This window comes from Schistocerca cancellata, chromosome 7, assembly GCF_023864275.1.
Source record: "Schistocerca cancellata isolate TAMUIC-IGC-003103 chromosome 7, iqSchCanc2.1, whole genome shotgun sequence".
In the NCBI taxonomy this organism is placed as follows: domain Eukaryota; kingdom Metazoa; phylum Arthropoda; class Insecta; order Orthoptera; family Acrididae; genus Schistocerca; species Schistocerca cancellata.
In genome coordinates, this window is record NC_064632.1 from 181,460,298 (window position 1) to 181,482,888 (window position 22,591).

Consider the following 22,591-nt stretch of genomic DNA (forward strand, 5'->3'; position numbering starts at 1 on the left):
TTGTGAGGTAAGTGATTTGTGAAAGGTATAGGTTAATGTTAGTCAGGGCCATTCTTTTGTAGGGATTTTTGAAAGTCAGATTGCGTTGCGCTAAAAAATATTGTGTGTCAGTTTAAGCACAGTCGTGTATAATTGTTCTAAGGGGACGTTTCAAGATGACGCAAATGTAGTGACCAAAACTAGTCGTCAGAATAATAATAGTGCTGTGGCGTTCAATTTACATTACTTATTTGTCATTTTGACCTACCTTCTTGTTTTTGAGTGACTTAATGTCCAAGAGTTAACGTGACAACGTCTCGCTCTGTGTGCCAATAACCCTGCCAAATGTTTCACCAATCTGTAGGTAAGCACACTGATGATGGACCTAAGGGGTGTGTTTTCGGGAAATTTTGATACTCCCTTACTCTTCCAAATAAGTAGCTCACTTTTAGTATTTGTCACAGTAGGATGATTTGTGGCACCTATCATTTGAATTTTCAGGTCTCATCGGGTTGATTAACAATAGAAGCGTTGTGACACAACTAGACTTATTATTTTTATCACTGTATTTGCGTCGCTCGATTCCCTGCCCTGTGCCACCAAACAACTGCTTAAGATCAAAGCGAATTTCCTACGAATAGTTACAAGAAGCACGTTGCAGAAAGTGATTCTAACACTAAATCGAGGATGTGCGAAGCCAAGACAACAGTTGGCTGAAGTTCACAGAACAGAATGAGAATAGAAGTGCTGCTGACTCACAGTGTTAGATGCCATCTGTATACTCCTGTCCGATATTACGATTATGAAAATTAAGCTACAGATTTTATAAATTCATAAAAACCAGAGGTGTAATGGCACGTGGCACTAATTTCATCGCCACTTTATCTGGCATGCGAGAATACTTTGAAAGCTATCTTCCTCACCATGAATTGTGCGGGACCGTAAACAAGCCTCCAGTGTACATCTACCTCTAATACTGTAACATTTAAGGGTGGTAGTCGTCAGTGTTAAGAAACACAGTAGTAGTTCCTTCATTGGCATGAGAGACAACCAGGTTTTTCGTTTTCATACAACAAGTGTAAGCTCCGTCGTATTTCCTCTCTAGTATCAGATTTCATTGGCTTCACTTTCATTGGATCGGATCAGCAGTTAGCATGACGTCCTCTAACGTGCCATGAGAGAGATCCTATTCCAGCAACGATGTCGCTTATGGCAGACTTCGCAGGGGTGGAGTAAAATTAAGGCCTTTTTTCAGTGCTTCAGCAGAGCCATCGATCACTTCTTGACTGTTGGCGTTACTGGCCTCCATATCTCCTCGTCTCAGAGTAACGCTGTCAGACTCGGTACATTGTTTAGATATCGTCTCCACAAACTAGCCTACTGATGTGCTGCTTATTTCTAATAGAATGGGGAAAATGCCAGTGACAGCAATAGATTGCATTCAAGCATTTTGGCATCAGCATCAGGTTCATACCCTGACTGTCGTATCCTCTCTCTCACTGTGGCGTGACTAGTTTTTCATTAAAATTCTGTTAACAGCAGCAGTTGGAAAATGGTGCTTGACTGAAGAAAAGCGTAAATACTTCCTTGTGCTAGCACCACTGCAAAAATCCTAATGAACTCATCAGATGTCATTGTCTTTTTCGCGGTTTTCCCAACACTCTTACACAGCATATACAGGATATTTGTTTCAACTTGAAGACATCTAAATATCTCGAAAACGACGCATCGTTCGAAAGAATGTTTTAGGTGAAAAGTTAACATTAGCAAAGGTGACATCTGTCTGCGCTATACCTGGCATCTCTTAACCACCTCTCCTGCTTGGGCAGGCTCAACTTCGTATTTTCAAATGGGAACACCACATTTTTATTGCATATTTCGATTCTATGCCAAAAATAGATTCGGTTTACTCAGAATATTGTTTCCAGATCGGGGTAGATGGTGCTGTAATCGACAAATATCAAGTGCCCCAGTTTCTGCAGTTACGAATACACATTTGACTGCCCGTTTAATTTACGATGTAAAACTTCTCTGTACTCACGATTGATACTAATGTTCAAACGCTACCTGAGTGTTGTACAATACCAATAATATGGCTAGACGTTGACATTTCTGGCAGATACGTTACTTGTATGGTAACATAGTTTTCTGTTCCTTATGGGTTTGAGTTGGTGAGTCCAAAAATCATAGGAACGCTTCATATCGGTGGCCCCCCTCGAACCGGGCCGTCACGGTGACACTTCTGTAAGTGTTTCCATCCGCCAACCATAGCTTTCGCAGTGGCCGCTACGCGGCTACCGGCAAAAAACAAACCACAATCGCTGTATTAAAGTAAAATGTCCATGTAGTGCTACTGGCAGCCGCATCCAAATAGTGAGAGGCAAACGGACTAATTGAAATCAAGCATCCCGATGGGATCAGAAAGCTATTAAACCCACGTCGTTCTTCCTGCATCGTGCTAAACGTAGTTTTTCACCACACACCACACACTGAAACTGTTCTGTTTAATCAGATTTCCAAAACTAAAGTGAGTTTCGACGAGGTATATCAACCGTTAGAACACAAAGGTTTATATTTCCGTAAATGAATGTAGAATCAAAAGCGTTGCTTCTTAACTTCAAAAACAAGAAGAATTGAAATCTGTCGTTTACAGAGCCATCTACCACGAATTGAAAACAATGTTTTGAGTCAATCTTAGGTATTTTTTGAAGTAGGAACCAAATATGGAATAAAATGACGGGTGCCCATTTAAAAGTACTAAGCTGACCACACCGAGTGTCGCAGGAACCTCTTGCGGCGGCATGGCTAATGAAAACTTCTAAAATTAGGTTTATCCATATTTTGCAGTTGTGGATGTGATTGTACTCAATACACAGGAAGTATGAATAATAACACCTTCAGTCACACTGCTTTCGTGTCTGACCCTTTGCGTCCATCATCAGTTGCAAATTGTTTTAATACTCTTTACTTTGAGTTGACGCAAAACTTATGTCTTACAAGGTTGCATGCTAGGGTTTGCAATTGTCGAATGAAAAAAAAAGAAAAAAACGCGAAACATGATGAGAAACAATGAAAATACTTACTGAAAATCCAGGAAAAACAATTTATTGCTTTTTAATGCTGACAGATGTTCGTTTATCCAGATTGTGACCACACATCACGTCTCTTCATGTGCATACATGTTTATACATTTCAAATAACTTCTCAGATGCAGTGTGACATGAGACGACCAAAGATGTAAGTTTGTTATTTAGTGTCATACATCGGAGTTATAAAGTGACATTTCAAGGAAATAAATGTAAAATAAGTCTTTAAACTGGCTAAATGTAACAGTGGCCTGTTTAATCTGTTCATTTAACTTGGTTTCAGGCTTTTTGATTTTGTGGACGTATGTTTACAGTAGTTTCAAACAGGTTTAGGGTCTTACAGTTGGATTGCTTTCTTTAGTACTAAAAAGTTCTTTTCAAATCTGTTCTTGACGTGTTTCATTTCTATCATACGATGTGTAATAACCGATTTTTTTAAGTGGTTAAGTGGTTAAGCATTCGGGTGTGCCAGAAAATTGATTTTGAAATTTATGGCTGTTCTCTTTACATCATAGGCAGAACAGCTGGAGCATGATACTTTGTATGTTCCACTCTTATTGAATATTTGATACCTGGTCAAGTAAGTGTCCTAACTTATCACTAGTTCGGAAAGCAACTGCTATATTATTTTTGATAGGTGAGCAGTGTTTTGTGAAATGGGATCTGGGTATGGCATCCTGACAATATTTTTTCTTTCTTAGTGTGACAATTTGTTGCCTTTTCGTGAATATATGTGTCTAAATTATCAATTTTATTGGCTTTGTACCCAACGCTTATGACAATACTGTTTATTGTGTCCAGTAATCCTGTAAGATCGATTTCTGCTAAGTGAGTGTGTTCTGTGTAGCATGGCCCTAAATGCTACATGTTTGTATGTTGTTGGATGTCATGATGAGTTGTCTGTTTTTATGTCTGTGTATCGGTGTTATCTGTGTATATTGGGCTTACGTTTTTATTGTACGTTGGTGATACTAATATCCAAGATTGCAATCGCGGTGGATTCTTTACAATTATTAAATATCCAAGGAATTTTTATATTTTCCTCATGCTCTACTGTGAAATTTATATTTTTGTGAAAAGAATTGAATAATGAATATAGCTTGCAATATCCTCTTTTGCACCATCATAAGAAGCAGCTAGTTTAAAAACTTAACAAGTCGAAAAACAATCGAAGTCAAGGTATCACACATTCCAGAATCATTGTAGCGTTATTTGTAATGTTATAATAGAGTCTTTCCGTAACTTCTCACATCCCGTGGACATTAAGCATTGAACTTTGCATTCTGTTCCAAAAAATTGTATGTACTCTGCATGTTGTGTTCTGAAAATTTGCACATCCAATGTGGATTTCAATTACGAAGTTTCTGAAACAATCGTTTATCTATTATATTTGTCATGTATTGAAACCAAATATGCCCAAGTTCTCATATCACATATTGTTAAATGATTCATCATTTTGTTTTAACTCTGAGAAGACTGAAAAGACACATGTTCATTTGACAGTGTGCTGAAGGACGAAACAGTTTATCTTCAAAACTCAAACACGTTATGAGCCTGTTAAATGCGAAATTTGGTTCCAACTGGGAAACTAATGCAGAGCTTAAGTTTTACAAAGAACTGCTGGAGAATTGAAAGTTTAATTTTAGGCAAAGAGAAGAGGAAGAAGATGATGATGAACCCATGAATGACAAAAGTGTTACTTTTTCTCACTCTTCAAGGAAGCAATGTTTTGTGTGCCATAATTTGCAATTTTTAAGCTATTTTCAGTCATGGATTATGTTTGTGCTCAATGGATGATACATGAATAATGCAAAGTAGACAACATGGGTAACCATGAAGTCATAAACTTTTCTGAAATTTGTTTCAAAAAAGAAAGCACAAATGCAGCTTTAACCACCTCATTCTCACTTCTGTCACGGCCTGCTCCCTCCCCGCCCCCCCCCCCCCACCCTCACCCTTCCCCTGTAGTATACTTTTCCATTCATTAACTAAAGACCTTCTGGAAATACTAAAAGCATTCCAGAATTATGCTAATATGTCACCACTTTCCCACAGCAGAATAAGAGTTCTCTGAATGTCTCACACCCATGGTAATTGTCTCATGCTACTGAAGCCAACTGTCATATCTTATTCACCATATGTTATTGTTATTTATGAAAACCACTATACTATCTTACTGAAAGGACTGGCAATCCCCCTCCTGAAAAGTCTATGTCCAGTTTACTGAAATGTTGTGGTGACAGTAACGTTTAGTAATTTATTCAGTAACTTCAGATGCTTTCGATGCTAGTTTCATTTGTAAACAGTGAATTTGTTAATGTTTATTAGCCTCATCTTTAATTGCTTGAGATACTTTTGAAATATCTGAACCAACGTATGAATGTTTTTTTTAAGGTAACTACAGTCAAATACTCACCACTACGCTTCACGCTATGAGGTGACGAAGGTAACTAGTATGTTTCCTCAAATGCATCTTACGACCAAGTGCCTGTCGGTTTGTATTCGATGAGTGCATGTGAAGGCAACTGAGAGAACTTCCAGCCGAATGAAGCCAGCCCCCGTGAAACTCGACCTTTGGGTAATGAGTGCCACTCAAGTGGCTTCAAGATTTAGATGCAGTGCTCTAAGACACTTATCTCCAAGTGGTCATCAAAGATGGACATGCTTGCACTTTACTGGGTGGTGGTCTAGAGTAGGTATATTGGTGCTGCTCAATGGGCTCTTCATGACATCACAGCTAATAACAAAGTATTTACATACTGTTTAAGTGAGAGACGCCTTGGTTGTAACCACAGGGTTGGAGGAACCACCTGTTGCTATTTAACAACATTGGAAATGTTGACTAGTCAGCACTCTCTTCTGTACCTTCAATAAAGGTTAGTGTGTTTGTGAACTTCAACTTTATCACTTCGTTCAGTGTGTAGAAACAAAATGCAGGTGACATTTGTATAAAACAATGTCAACCTAAGAACTGTGTTCGTTTTATATAGTGAATTAGATAAAAACTGGCAGGGTGTGTCACTTATATAAGCTGTGAAAGTGACGTCTGGAACCATCCAGAGGAGAGCCATAGTGACACAAGGGCATATAGGAAAGTTCAGCAGGTCCTGTCAGGTCTGGCCCACAACGGAACCACAGAGTAACATTAGGAGATGCAAGAGCCTGCCGCTGTATTTGAAGCTGCTACTCCCGCCTCCATACAATCGTCGATATCCGCGGTTGTTTCCACCTGGTGTCTAGATCCCGCCCCCCAAGTAAGTGTGTACCACTGATTTCGTTTAAATTTTTGGCAGTTAGACAGTCGAAATAATGTGCATGGAAACTGAGACGCAGGAATTATGAACAATACCGCCATCTCTCACAACTTTTTCGTGTTTTTCTAAATCACATGATGCATTGATTGTTTCAATATTTATTGAATTCTGCTCTTAAGTATAATCTGCTGAAAAGTGTGTCGATAGTACTGTAAATAAATGCAAAATAAAAGCACACACAGACATCAGGAGAAGCTGGAAACTATAAAACATTGTCAGAAACGGTCCAATGAAACACAGTTTTATGAACGAGGTATTAATCAAACTGACACCATCTTTAACGAAAAAGGACATGCATTACTCAGGAAAGGGCCGAAACGCAATGTAAAAGTCAAATTGAGCAACAGTAACCTAAAAACCTTCTCACACAAACTAAGAAAGCAGCTGACTTAGCTGATCTAAATGGTACAGAATAGACTATCGTAGAACACAATACGAATAAAATTATTCAGAAGGACACAATTAACGATAAAGATACTCGAAAAGCAGTTTGTGAAGAGAGGAAACTTGTAAAGAGAATGAACATGAAACTCATCAGTAATAATGCTGTAATCTTCAAAGCTGAGAAAGGGTGCTCTGTAGTAATTATGAAAAAAGATGAGTATTTCACTAACATATTGACTTCCTTTTCTGAAAATAAAATAACTGAGATTAAACAAGAGCCATCAGTAAAATTCCAGAACAGAATCAGAAACATAGCGAATACAGAACATAAAGTAAGGACATACATTATTATGAACATCACTGTTCTAAGATTGAGAGCTCAATCCAAAATCCATAAATCTCATGTTCAGATAAGATGGATTGTTAATTATAAAAATTCACCTTCCTTTAAAGTCTCTTAATCGCTGAGTGAAATTCTGAAGTAGTACCATACTTTTGATAAGTCATTGCAAAGAACAAAAATAATTTAGTAACAAAAATTCTAGATATGTATATATTTCTGCAGGTGATAGGTTTGCTTCTTTTAATAGAGCTAACCTATTTACATATGTAACAACTGAATAAACAGTAGATACAATTATTAAAACTTAGTAAAATATAAAAGTCGGTCAATTCTTGAAACGTCAGAAGTCATTGTCATGTTTCAACTAATATTGTCACATAAGTACTTTATCATTAATGCGAAAGTTTAAGAACGGAAACAGGATGTGACTGTGACCAGCAGTACACCAACTGTCCTCTCAGATATATTTTTGAGTCATTTTCAAAGTAATTCTTTAATACAAAATAAAACAGTGGACTCAAAAGTAAAACAGAATGTTTCTGGATGAATGTAGATGACTCATTGCTGCTACATACGACGATCAGTTCTAAAACTGAACAAGCCCATGTGAATTGGAACAGACAGGACCAGCATAGAAACTACTAGATCACTTTATACTGAAATTAAAAATCGGCAAAAAGTAAATTAAATGCAAAATATTCGTTCAAAGAGATATGTCGTAATTCACATAACACATAACATTTGAAGGTTTCTGGAGATCATGAAATGTTCACAAAAAGTCTAAGACACTATCTCTTTTTTAATATAATTACAATTTCAATAAAGGAAGTGATTACCATATACAATACATGTAACTAGTATCATTTTTATCTTAATGCATTAACGGTTGTGCATTATTAAAGAACATAATTAACAAGTATGTATTTCATGAGTGGAAATTGTAATTTATTACAACTGGAATGAAAAACAAGTTGCCTTTTCTAACAAAATTCAATAAAGTTTTAGCTAGTGAAGTGAAATGTTTGGGCTATTAATGGGACATGCTGTTTCAGATATACTTGTTATTATTGAAAATTAATTGTAATTTATAATATAATCTGAAACAAAGTAGAACTTAAAGTAATCTTTACAAGGTTGCCCGAAATATCTATACTTCTGTCTTTTATTTCATCCTGTATTTCTTTTTTTCTCATGGCGAGTCATCAGCATAGTATGCAGTGATCTATAGCGTTTCCTGTTCAACAGTAAATAGCACTCTAGAATTCACTGGTGTATGATCGGCTGGCATTCATACGATGATGGTGGTGACACTGAAAAAACAACCCGCCATGGAATGGAATAAAATTGGGAGAGTTACAAGAAAATATCCACTAGTACACGCTTCCAATAAATTACGTCCACCTAGTCATATCCTTGCTGACATATTGACCATCCTGTGTTGCAACAAACAATACCTACTTCCACATTCACCACCGAACTGCACATGATCTCCCTGAATTTGTATATCACCGCTCTTTTATCTCTTACATACAGTTGATTTCCCAAAGTATTCTCCTCCCGCGTTTGAACTCTATTATTCCGATTGCACTGGCATCCTTTCTGTCTAGCCTAGCCTCCACTCATCCCATAACCCACCCAATTGCACCTAAACAGTTTCATATTTAGATGTAAATGTTAGGAACTTTCTATTAACCCACACAATAGTTACCATAAGAACCACCAGTAGTCATGAAACCTTAACATACAGATTTTGTACTGCCACACCTGTGCTAAAACATTCAAACCATATATGCTTGAACGTGGGTTTAAGTGGGATGAAGTTGGATTCAAATTAATATATTTGATGTAACTTTTTGAAGTTTTTACTCTTATACTTTCATTTGCGTAATTCTTTAAGTATTATTTTTATGGAACATGCTAATACTATGGCTCCTTTGTGGACACTGAAAAAATTTAATACATTATAGCAGCTTATAGACAGGGTGATCAATTGTCAATGCAACCACTTTCGCAGCGTGCGACTAGCCAGCAGGGCCGGCTGCTTTGCACTCGGTGCATGTGGTAGGAGAACCACAGAAAAAAATAGTGCGGTTTGTCTCATAACTTATTTCTAACACTCATAACACAAACACTTAGAAAGAAGAGTAAACAGCTTTCGTTGTTCAAGAATTTGTGACACCTCCTTAGTAAACTGCCCACTACACTCTGCATTTATTCCTGAGGAACGGCCGCAGTTTCTCGAAGAATGTTACTTTTAAGTTCACCTGAAGTGTGTGGATTTGATTTGTATACTTTTTTTGTACAGAGCCCCACAGATAAAAATCGTAGCAGGGTGAATCCGGGGAATGAGGGGGCAACATGTTGTTAGTGATAACTCTATCTTGAAACAGGTCATGAATTTCCTGTAGTGAGAAATTGGCTGTACATGCCATTTTAGAGTCCTGCTGAAAGATCACGAAAGCATATTGTCTCTCTTTGTTAATTGGTCAAAGAAAGGCCGCAAAATGTTTCTCACGTATCTATCAATCTTAATTATATCTTGGAAAAAATAGTGCATATTATTCTCTAACGTCTAACAGTGCACGACACTCCCATTTTTTATCATACAGTAGTTCCTTGTGTATTACGTTAGGCTTTTCAGAACTCCAAAAAAAGTTATTTTGTGAATTAATATATCAATTTAGATTGAACCATGGTTTGTTCGAAAAGAAATTTCCGTTAGGGTCTGTTTCTCTGCCATACACCCTCTTTAAAAACCGTTCAGAAAACTGCAATCTTTTTTCAGTGTCATAAAGTTTAAGTTCTTGCACTGCAGTTATTTTATAGGGCTGTAATTACAGTAACTTCGTAGCTGTTTGAACGGAGCCATAGAAATTCCCATTTGCTGAGAAAAAGATCAAACCGATTTTCTAGGAAATCTTTCCAGTGTGTGTCCATTGTTATCCGGAGTTAATTCTGTACTGTACGTGCTGTCTATATTTTCTGTCAAGAAGACTGCCCGTTTCATGAGATGTATTTGCTAATCGATAAATCTTACTCTGATTAGGAACTTGAATTTTAGGAAATTCTTATTGTAATAATGTCATTGTTGCACACACTGACTCCCAACACATGTATGAATCATACATTAATACCCTTCTGATGAATAGGATAATTGTGTTATCCTATTGCACTTAAGAAACTTTCATTCCACACTCTGCATTGCGTCCCGTCGCCTAACACAAACATGCCCTGCTATACGCGCAGTATCTGAACACAAACAAAGGCTTCGCAGCGGAGGGGAAACGTACTCCCCGCCAATGCCGCCGCCGTCCGGCTGCTAGCAGAAGAAAAAATCTCCGCTAGGCACTCACGTTGAGAAATGTCTATTTCTAAGGATGAGTGTTTTTATAAGAAAAGGATAGTTTTATCTCCTTATTGCAATATGCGGTAGAGCTACATTCATAAACTTGTACTGCTTTAGTAACAGTGAAATATTTATTCACAAGATACAAGAAAAACTTTTTATGGATATGTCAGGTGGATTATCAATGATGAATTCTAAATTTTTCACTGCATTTCATATACCACTTTCCAAGACGTGATAGTCTACAGTAATAGATTTAGATCTTATGAGATGCCTTTGCCGATTGACTGGTAACCCCTTTTCATTAGCAACTGCAGGGTAAAGCTTTCTCCTCTCCTTGAGACCATCAGCTTGCTTTTCACAAATATTCAACTCTGGAGAAAATGTTTTGTTCTTTATTTATCACCAGATAAGTGTGGTGCAGATATTCCCTGATCTTCCAGGTTGGTGTGTCTCACAATTGTAGTAGCACGATCCATATTCTGAGCAACTTGTAGCTTAATTCTTCTGCCATGCAACTTGTTTTTCGTATTGAGTCATAATTTTGGTCGCTTTTTGTCTTGTTGAATACCAATTCGTGACCTGCAAGGATGAAGAAATCTTGCTGTATTTTCTTCATACAACCTTCCACGTAATTTGGTCCCTCCCTCCCCCCCCCCCCCTCCCGTGGTGTTAGCGCCTTTATGTGTAATTTCCCTTGAAATTTTAAAGAACTGTGTTCTCTCTCTGGTTTACCTGAATTGTGTGGATCATAAATAACATACAATGATTTGTTATATTCAAACCTCACTTACATTTCAAAATCCCTCTACCGTTATAGCTTTTCCATGGCTAGGTGACCTAAAAATAATAAATATAACGTTTAGTATAGTTAAGCTTTTTGTTCTCACTATGAGAGTGTTCTCTTTGTGCAAAATGATCAAACAGAAACCAAAACCGTTTGAAGTCAAAGAGAGAACCATAGACTTTCAAAATTTAACCGAAATCAAACCTGCATTAATTTCCGTTTATAAATACTAACCAGTACGATGCTAACACTTTTAGACGAAACAGAAAAGCTAAAAAATAAAGTAAGGCGTAGTTTATCCCTTATTCATGGTAAAAAAATTAAATTTTAGCGCGTGGCTTCCATTCTTAGGAACTTTATACTTTTTAACAGGCAATGCCGCTGAAAACGTGAAACGTATGTAATACGAAATGAACAAGCAGTAATACACTTATTCACTACATAAAGTAGGTACAATTAACTGATAAAACCCGATTACTAACTTGACTTTACGACAGTACTAAATAACTGCATCTGACCACTGTACTTCCATTTTGACCTTGTTACATTGAGCCATCGAGCTCAGCATGGACGCAATACTGCATATAAACTCTGGCTACCGTAAAACAGTAAAACAAGAAATTTTCTATAACAGAAAAGAAAATTAAAGGTGATCCGTGTGTGTCAAAAAGCACAATTAATAGAGTGATTCAACATGCGTTGTAGAACATACTCATTTTATTACATTTCCACAAAAGTGACTATATTGAACTCAAATGGCTACCGCTGTTTGGCTTATTAACAACGATGGCCTCTTTGTGAGAAATGAACACCTAATTATCGGTGGGAATAACGCTGATGACGGTATCAGTTACAATTAAATGTTTACAGAGTTTGCCAACATCCCGTGATTGGCGGTCCAGACGCAGCGGCCACTGGCAGACGCATGCACGTTACGCGTTCTCTAGAGGCATGGCATGGCATGGCCGACTCCTCTGCACCGACCTCGCGGTCTGGATGCTAAACGTCTGCTTATACTGACAAGTGGAGGCTACGAAGTTCGGATCACACATTTACTTCACACTTTGTACAACTTTAGTAGTCCATCAGGACAATACAGGGTGTTACAAAAAGGTACGGCCAAACTTTCAGGAAACATTCCTCACACACAAAGAAAGAAAATATGTTATGTGGACATGTGTCCGGAAATGCTTACTTTCCATGTTAGAGCTCATTTTATTACTTCTCTTCAAGTCACATTAATCATGGAATGGAAACACACAGCAACAGAACGTTTCAGCGTGACTTCAAACACTTTGTTACAGGAAATGTTCAAAATGTCCTCCGTTAGCGAGGATACATGCATCCACTCTCCGTCACATGGAATCCCTGATGCGCTGATGCAGCCCTGGAGAATGGCGTATTGTATCACAGCCGTCCACAATACGAGCACCAAGAGTCTCTACATTTGGTACCGCGGTTGCGTAGACAAGAGCTTTCAAATGCCCCCATAAACGAAAGTGAAGAGGGTTGAGGTCAGGAGAGCGTGGAGGCCATGGAATTGGTCCGCATCTACCAATCCATCGGTCACCGAATCTGTTGTTGAGAAGCGTACGAACACTTCGACTGAAATGTGCAGGAGCTCCATCGTGCATGAACCACATGTTGTGTCGTAGTTGTAAAGGCACATGTTCTAGCAGCACAGGTAGAGTATCCCGTATGAAATCATGATAACGTGCTCCATTGAGTGTAGGTGGAAGAACATGGGGCCCAATCAATACATCACCAACAATGCCTGCCCAAACGTTCACAGAAAATCTGTGTTGATGACGTGATTGCACAATTGCGTGCGGATTCTCGTCAGCCCACCCAACTGGCGGTGAACCGAGGACGCACAGTAGATACTGACGAAACTAAAATGAGCTCTAACATGGAAATTAAGCGTTTCCACATAACATCTTTTCTTTATTTGTGTATGAGGAATGTTTCCTGAAAGTTTGGCCGTACCTTTTTGTAACACCCTGTATAATATAAAATAGTAAGGCCTACTACTAATGAATTTTTAAGAAAATCACAAAAGATTTTTAAGAGTCGAAAGTCTTCGTAGCAGCTCTGAGCACGAGATGGAGGCGGCTGAGTGGTTAGCTTTCGAGTTCCATAACCGGTGGATCACTGGATCGAGTCCCGCTCACCTTTACTAATCCTTTTTTCAGATGTATAATTTTTTCAACGTTGATCGTATTCTTCATATACATATGACATTTGAAAGGTAATATAATTAAAAAACACATATACTTGCATGAACTTTTATTGAATTTCCAGTGGTTTTTGGTTGCTTATTAATTTTAAGTATTACGACAAAGATTATTGCTGTTGTGGTCTTCAGTCCGAAGACTGGTTTCATGCGGCTCTCCATGATACTCTATCCTCTGCAAGTCTCTTCATCTCCCAATAACTACTGCAAGCTACATCCTACTTAATGTGCTTACTCTATTCATCGCTTGGTCTCTCTCTAAATTTTTTACTCCAGACAATTATCTCCAGTACTAAACTGCTGATCCGTTGATGTCTCATAATGTGTTCCACTAACCGATCCCTTCTTTTAGTCAGGTTGTGCCGCAAATTTCTTTTCTGTCTGGCTCTTTTCAGTACATCCTCATTAGTTATGTGATCTACCTACATAGTCTTCAGCATCCTACTTAAACACAGCATTTCGAAAACTTCTATTCTCTTGTTGTCGCAACCCAGGGTAGCCGCGCGGTCTAGGCCCCTTGCCACGTTTCGCGCGGCTCCTCCCGACGGAGGTTCGAGTCCTTCCTCGGGCATGGGTGTGTGCGTTGTCCTTAGCGTAAGTTAGTTTAAGATAGATCAGCGTAAGCCTAGGGACCGATGACCTCAGTAGTTTGTCCAACAGGAACTTACCACAAATTTCCAATTTTCTCTTCTTGTCTAAACTGTTTATTGTCCATGTTTCACTTCCATACACGCCTACGTTCCAGACAAATACCTTCAGAAAAGATTTCCTAACACTTAAGTCTATATTCCATGTCAACGAATTTCTCTTCTTCAGAAACGCTTTTCTTGCCATTGCCATTCTACATTTTATACCCTCTCTACTTCAGCCATTATCAGCTGCTTTGCTACCCAAATACCAAAACATATCTAATAAATTGTTTCCTAATGTAGTTCCCTCAGCAATGCCTGACTTAATTCGACTACATTCCATTATCCTTGTTTTGCTATTGTTGATGTTCATCCTACTTGCTCCTCGGACACTGTCCAATCCGTTCAACAGGTCTTCCAAGTCCTTTGCTGTCTCTTAGAGTTACAATGTCATTGGGAGACCTCAAAGTTTTTATTACTTCTCCTTGAACTCAAATTCTTAGTCCAAATTTTTCATTGGTTTCCATTACTCCTTGCTCAATGTTCAAATCGAATAATATAGCAAAAGGCTACAGCCCTGTTTCACTCTCTTCTCAACCACTTCTTCCCTTTGGTCAAATTTACAATAATCGGCAAGAAAACGACCAAACGTATCAAGTTTTTCTGAAAATGTGTACGTATCGTGATTTGCGAAATCCCTTATACATGCAGCCAGGTAAGATACCATAAACTGCTTTGTACCTGGATGCTTCCACCTGCAGATACGGAGGCCGGTCCCATTTTTTAACTTGTGTATCAGTGAGACATTTCTACTGTAGCAAGAACGCATAACACAGGTGCGATGTTTTGAATCAAAAAAATTCCGTTTGTATTGCAAAAATGGAGGTGAATCACGGTTATTCCACTACTGCGTATTATGAATGTCATGATGAGTCAATGCACAGTCTAATGCAGTTGACAAAAGTCGGTTAAAATATGCGTTCGTGTACTGCGATATTCTTCTTCAAGAAGCGGACCTCATTGATAGAAAATCATCAGCAACGATTTCTTCAGACGCAGTGGTGATAAAAAAAAACTTTCTATGTCTGTCGTCGAAACATCAGGACGAGAGATAGTTATTACTGACGATGACCTCATTCATTCCAGGAAGTAGATGAAGGCCTATTCCGAGAAGCCGAAGATCTTTCTGATGAGGAGCATAATGAGCCAACCGAAAAGAAGGCAAAAATCTGGATACATTCCGATGGAGACAAAAACTGAAATAGTGGGACTGACTGAATAACACGGCATGTGGTATCTACGAGCTCTGCAGATTTCGTGCAAATGCACGTGCTTGTTTCGTTCTTATACCTTTCAGATGTCGTATATGTGAAATAATGTGATCAGTATTGAAAACAAACATGCATTTGAAAAAAACCTAAGTAGGACTCGATCCACCGACCAACGGGTTAGAGAGCGTGAATACTAAAAGCCGCCAGCTGGTGCTGAGTCGTAACGCACCGGTACATATTCTACATGTAAAACTTCTCTTTCGATTTTCTCGAAATTGCCTAAGTAGTACGCCTTACTACTGTAAGTAGGATGTTCAGGTTTTTATACTGGTAACGCCACGTAGCGCTCTGTATGAAAATCACTGGCTGAGCTGTGTGCAGTCTGTGTCTGGTTTGCATTGTTGAAAAATTCGCTATTGTAGTGGGCAGTTAGATGTGAACAGCGCGTAGCGTTGCGCAGTTAGAGGTGAGCCGCCAGCAGTGGTGGATGTGGGGAGAGAGATGGCGGAGTTTTGAGAGCGGATGACCTGGACGTGTGTCCATCAGAGACAGTAAATTTGTAAGACTGGATGTCACGAACTGATATACATATTATGACTTCTGAACACTATTAAGGTAATTACATTGTTTGTTCTTTATCAAAATCTTTCATTTGCTAACTATATCTATTAGTAGTTAGTGAGTTCAGTAGTTAGAATCTTTTATTTAGCTGGCAGTATTGGCGCTCGATGTATTGCAGTAGTTCGAGTAATGAAGATTTTTGTGAGGTAAGTGATTGATGAAAGGTATAGGTTATTGTTAGACAGGGCCATTCTTTTGTAGGGTTATTAAAAGTCAGATTGCGTTGCGCTAAAAATATTATGTGTCAGTTTAGAGATGATCAGAATAAGTAAAGAGAGAAATGTCTGAGTACGTTTAGTTTTGCTGAGCTGTTTGAAAATCAAATAACGTAAGTGGTTTATCAGCACAGTCAAATGGTTCAAATGGTTCTGAGCACTATGGGACTTAACTTCTACGGTCATCAGTCCCCTAGAACTTAGAACTACTTAAACCTAACTAACCTAAGGACATCACACACATCCATGCCCGAGGCAGGATTCGAACCTGCGACCGTAGCGGTCACGCGGTTCCAGACTGTAGCGCCTTTAACCGCTTGGCCACACCGGCCGGCACAGTCATTCATAATTTTTTCTAAGGGGATGTTTCACTACTTCCACATTACATTCCTTAAATGGACTACCAAATGTACTCAAAGTTTGAAGTGAATCCGTGATTCGAACGTCGAGACCTCCCTTTGTGAGTCAACAGCGGAACACTTAGTAGACGTTTACCGTTCGCCAGTGCAGCCGGTCACAAGCCGGCTATCACGCCCAGTATGCGGTCGTAGATGAGACGCGGCGCCTGCGTGTTCGCGACGTAGTCAAAGTGGTCCCAGTCTTCCGGCGGCATGACGAAGACGCCGAAGTTGAGCGAACTCTTACGGCTCAGCAGTTGCGCGTCCTGTTGACAACAGAGGCGTGTTAGTTAGTAGCAGGTCGTCTCAGACCTGCATGGCAGTGTTAAAACTGTCTGTGGGAATCGTAAGAAAACTTCCTTCGTACATGTAAAGAGGGCATGGTTGATGGCGTTTAGAAATACTGGGTGAGCACAAAGTCTTGCCCTGATTATAAAAATTTGTAACAGAATAACCGTTTGACATAATAAGTTACATTTGATGCCGTTACATAGGTTAGTGTTACTAGTTTTTTTAAGACCACCTACGTTAGCACACCTCAGCGTGTGTTCCCTTGGTAACTCAGAGAATGTCGAGGCGGTATTCCAGTTCCCGCTAGGTGTTTCGTAAAATGTGTTCTGTGGCAGTGAAACGTCACAGGTTTACACTTCATTTAACTAACTGATTAATTTCTACATGTTTAATAATTCATTTTACGCCGAGAGCGTTCTTTCAATGTTTCGTCTAGCTAATTAACCTCTGGATTCAAGAATGCTTCCGTGTATATTTTTTCTTCTGTTGGTGTCACACCTCCTCTCTCATCCTTTGATCCCATGATGTATGTGGATGGATAAACGTAATTATGCATCGAATATATAATAATCTGGGTTAGTCAAAGATGGTAGCAGTAGGGTAGTTAGCACCAACATAACAACGTGAGCAGATTCGGCAGAGTGTTCGTGATTCCAAAGATAGTGGGGATGAGCAGGGCAGAGTTTGTGAGGTTGGTTCTCACTGAGGTCCTTCCCCCACCACCAGTTTTTTTGAACGGTTGGCGGTTGGTCCTGGAACTCGCCATGTTAGGACACTTTGGGGCCGCCGATTGAACGAGACGGACGCAGGGGTGCGGCGCTCGTCATGGATGGTGAGATAAGTTATTCATAATGTAGGTTTTTTGGGGTAACACTTATTATGAAACATGTTCGGGTGTGAATTAATACCGGGAAACGTTCAGCGATATTTTATTTGTAGAATTTTTTCAGATTAATGTGTTTCAAATAGCGGATTTGGGCGCGAGGTGATTGAGGGCATGAACCAACGGTTCTTGTTCTTAGGTCAATAGCGGATAGGTACATTAACGTTTCATTTGTTGCATAGTTTAGTTCTGGATACAAGCAATATAAATTTTTCATGATTCAACGGTTTATTTTACTCGTTTCTTTGTTGTCGAACTTGGCCACGTGTTGCTAGCATTCATAACGGTAGTCACTGGATTTGCCTTTCGTTAATCATCGCATGAATAATGTGGAGTCATGAAGCCTGGGCTGGTTTGCATTGCGGTTGCATAACCCCGCGGTTTCAACATGAACTTATCCGCATGGTACTGCATGTGTAGTAACCCAAGTAATGTGTGAAAGAGTGAAAGGTGATATCCTTCCCTACTCCGTGCGTTAAATAGGTGTCACAATAACTAAATGGTGATAAGTGGCCACCATTCAGTAACATTCATTTTTACCCATTTTAATCATTAGTAGATGTAACTGGTGACGAAGTGTTGTCTATGTTTCCGGTATGACGATATGCAAGAGATAGTGAATAGATTTCATGTGTGTACTCCTTGCATGAAAATTAATCAGCTTAACAAACAAGGGGTAGACATTCAACAGTACCCACAGCAGCTTGTATCCTAACCTGCAGTTCGTCGACGTCAGCAACTGAATTGACGAAGACTCTGTCCTTGATATAGCCCCAGAAAAAAAAAGTCAGAGGCGTAATCTCTGGAGAGCGGGGTGGCCAGGGTGTTGGGTCGTTCCTTCCAATCCACCGATCCCAACATTACGCCCCTTGACTTTTTTTCTGGGGTTATATCAAGGACAGAGTCTTCGTCATACCAGTGGCTGAAGTCAATGCACTGAAGGCTATGATACAAGCTGCTGTGGGTACTGTCACAGAACACATGTTACGAAACACCTAGCGGGAACTGGAATACCACCTCGACAGTCTCCGAGCTACCAAGGGAGCTTTCGTTGAGGTTTACTAACGTAAGTGGTCTTAAAAAAAATTAGTAAAACTAACCTATGTAACGGCATCAAATGTAAATTATTATGTCAAACGGTTTTTCTGTTTATTTATTTAATCGTATGGCTAGGGCCCCCCGTCAGGCAGACCGTTGGCCGGGTGCCGGTCTTTCAATTTGACGCCACTTCGGCGACCTGCAGTCGATGAAGGTGATAGGATGATGGTGAGGACAGCACAACACCCAGTCCCTGGGTGGAGAAAATTCTCCGACGCAGTCGGGAATCGAAGCCGGGGCCAGAGGATTAACAATCCGTCACGTTGACGATTCAGCTACCGGGGGCGGATGGTTATTTTGTAATAAATTGTTATAATCAGGGCAAGACTTTGTGCTCACCCTGTATTGCGGGCCATAACTAAAGGCAGATGGACATCACGACAGCCCAGAATCTTCTTCCAAGAATTTATTTAATTCATAGACGATGTCGCGTATTAAGGGGTTAGAGCCTTTGACTAATAATCAGACCATTATTTCTCTATTGTTGCAACGAGGCATTGCATAAATCGGTACTAATAAAAATGTAAATGTTCGTTTGTCAATAACCGTAAATCTCTGAGAGTTCTTCACCGATTGCTTTGAAATTTTGACACAGCGCTTCATTCTATTACGCCATATGGTGTACAAATATATATATTACGTATATGATAACTGACGCTCTAGCAGGTACAAAAAAGCACGCGTGTATTCGAATACAACGTTGTGTCAAAATTTCAAAGCAATCAGTGAAGAACTTTGGAGATTTAAGATAAAGAAGAAAGAACACGACATTTTCGCTACACATGGAAATTCAGTAGGTACATAAGGAAACGCGTGTATTCGAATGTAATGTTGTGGCAACATTTCAAAGGTATCGATTAGGAACTTTGGGAAATTTATGGTGTTCTATTCAAATGTGTGTTAAATCTTATGGGACTTAACTGCTAAGGTTATCAGTCCCTAAGCTTACACACTACTTAACCTAAATTATCCTAAGGACAAGCACACACACCCATGCCCGAGGGAGGACTCGAACCTCCGCCGGGACCAGGAGCACAGTCCATGACTGCAGCGCCTAATACCGCTCGGCTAATCCCGCGCTATGGTTTCCTACAAACAAAAATTTACAGCTACGAGAAGGGAACCAAAAGGGGAAATTCGTCGTAACGTCTTTATTTCTTATTATGTCTACACCAAATTTTGATCACCTTCAAAGTATTCTCCATTGACCACAACGCACTTCTTCAAACGATCCTTCTGTTGTGGTTCTTCAGTTTCTCCCGGCGTATTTCGTGCTCGAACAGTCCACGGGTGTACTGCCCGTCCATAGTGTCCAACGGGCACAATATTTCGACGATGGCGACATGTCTGATCGCCGAAATATTGTGCCCGTTGGACACTGTGGACCGGCAGTACACCCGTGGACTGTTCGACATCCTTCCATTGTTCAAAGCAGTTTTTAAATTCACTTATCGGGATGTTCTTTACGGCTTCCAGCGACTTTTGTTTTACCTCCTCCACAGCGGCAAAGCGCTTTCCTTTCATGTCCCTTTTGAGTCTGAGTAACAAAAAGAAATAACAGGGGGCTAGATCCGGTAAATAGGGGACAGTGGAGGATGGACAAACGGTGTCACACCGTTTTTGGTGAAAAACTCCTTTACGGAGAGGGCGGTGTGGGCCGGCACGTTGGTATGATGGAAGAACCAGTCACCTGTGCGCCAAAGATCTGCCCTTTTCTTCCAGATACTCTCTCTTAATCTTTTCAAAACCTTCAAGTAGAACTACTGGTTGACACTTTGACCTTGGGGAACAACACCTCTGCGTGCACAACACCTCTGCAATCGAAGAAACAAATGAGGATTGTCTTGCTGTTTGATTTCATTTGGCGGGCTTTTCTGGGACGAGGGGAGCCACTTGTGCTCCACTGGCTTGATTGCTGCTTTGTCTCGAGGTATCATCACCAGTAATCACCCTGGAAAAATATGCAGGGTCCTCTTTGAGCTGATTCTGAATCTCAAAACATGCCTGAAGTCGACTCCCCCTTTGCTAGCCTGTGAGAAGACGAGGGACAAATTTGGGTGCAACCCTTCTCATGTGCAAATCTTCGGATAAATTCCTCCCAATTGAACTCTATGATATTCCAGACATCTCATAGAGTTGATCAATGGTTCGGCGGCGGTCTTGACGAACGACGGCATTGATTTTGTCGACGTTTTCGTCACTTCTAGACGTTGAAGGGCGTCCTGAACGGGGTTGGTCTTCAACTGACATTTCTCCATTTTTAAAACGTGAAAACCACTCGTAGACTCTGGTTTTACTTAGGGCAGCGTCCCCACAAGCAGTCTTAAGCATTACAATAGTTTCCGTGACTGATTTACCGAACAGGAAACATTCATTGACGCAGCATGTGAAGGTTGCTGAGTATGGACGGGTTTCTTCTGTAACCGAAATTTGCAGACCTGAAGATGGTTCTAGAAGAACCGAAGCCGGTCATATGAATAAATATTTTGCAATCAAGACGGATTATAAGTAACATTGCATAAAAAAGTGATTGCGGTATTCCTGCAGGCATTATGTCTGTTTTTGCAACGTTCGAAGATAGTTAACTGTCACTAACGCTGACTTAAAAAGTTTCAAGAATCAATGCTACGTGGAGAATCTAGGAATATATTTCATCCCCTAAATGTCACTACAGTGTTGATGACGAAGACAAGTTGAGAGTAATTACAGCGACCACAGTGACATTTAAGCATACTGTACTGAGTCACTCCAGTGCCTTCTTACCTCAAGGGAGACGTATTTGTCATTACGGCCGACGAACGATGCTATTGGCTAAGTGATATTCTGCAGCTGGTATTCGGGCGGCTTCTCCGAGCCGTACCTACGAATATTCTCCTTGGGGCCCCAATCGAAGCCCTCCAACTTTCCTGGAAAACAAACAAAATCAAGCCACTAAGTACACACTGCTACCAACAGCACTAAACATTCCACTTTTTATCACATAACCTCGTTAGTTAATACTGTCAGCCGTTCTTGAATCATCGACTTATGCATGTTACAAATTACACTAGTTTCTTATCTTTGAATCAGCTTCAGTGGTGAAATACACTGTCTGTCTTGCTCATTGTATATCTGCACGTTGCTATCTGGGAACGTCTACCGTCAGTATGAATTACTTGGAGATCTCGGATCGAGAGGTGAGTACGGCATTACCTGGCTCGGGGCTCGATCTACATTATAGGTCTCAAGTCAGAAGTTATTCAGTAACTCGGGTTTTTGTACGGGCGTGTGAATCATTGGTTTATAACCGGTTGCTTTCTGTATTCATCTACATATATTTTGCTGGTAACCCTCAAACATTGAATATAAGCATAGCGCAACACGCAGATTGTGGTTCCTTTAAATGCGGAATGGTCGCTTCGGAACTGCCCTACTAACGCACGCGAAAATGGACTGAATGTACAAGGGCGGTAAGCGACCAACACCTGTTGACTGGAATACTTTTGGTGTTTGTCGTGCATTCTCCTGGCATTTATAGTTTGTGCCAGTGATACAGAATATGCATTTTGAATTATAATAATACCTTCAGCTTCTAACGGTCGTTGACATATATCAGCGAGGACGGGTGAAAATGTGTTTCCCGACCGGGACTCGAACCCAGGATCTCCTGCTTACACTGCAGACGCTCTATCCATCTGAGCCACCGAGGGCACAGAGGATAGCGCGACTGCGGG

At 40.0% G+C, this 22,591-nt stretch overlaps 1 protein-coding gene across 1 annotated transcript in view; it reads right to left on the reverse strand.

The window, feature by feature from the left end:
- Positions 1-16,722: 16,722 nt before the first annotated feature.
- Positions 16,723-22,591, reverse strand: part of LOC126092692 (lipase member K-like) — an 87,644-nt gene continuing 81,775 nt past the window's right edge. The window contains exon 3 of the mRNA XM_049908415.1: positions 16,723-16,872. Coding sequence (XP_049764372.1) covers positions 16,723-16,872 — 150 coding nt within the window. The remainder of the gene's footprint in view (positions 16,873-22,591) is intronic.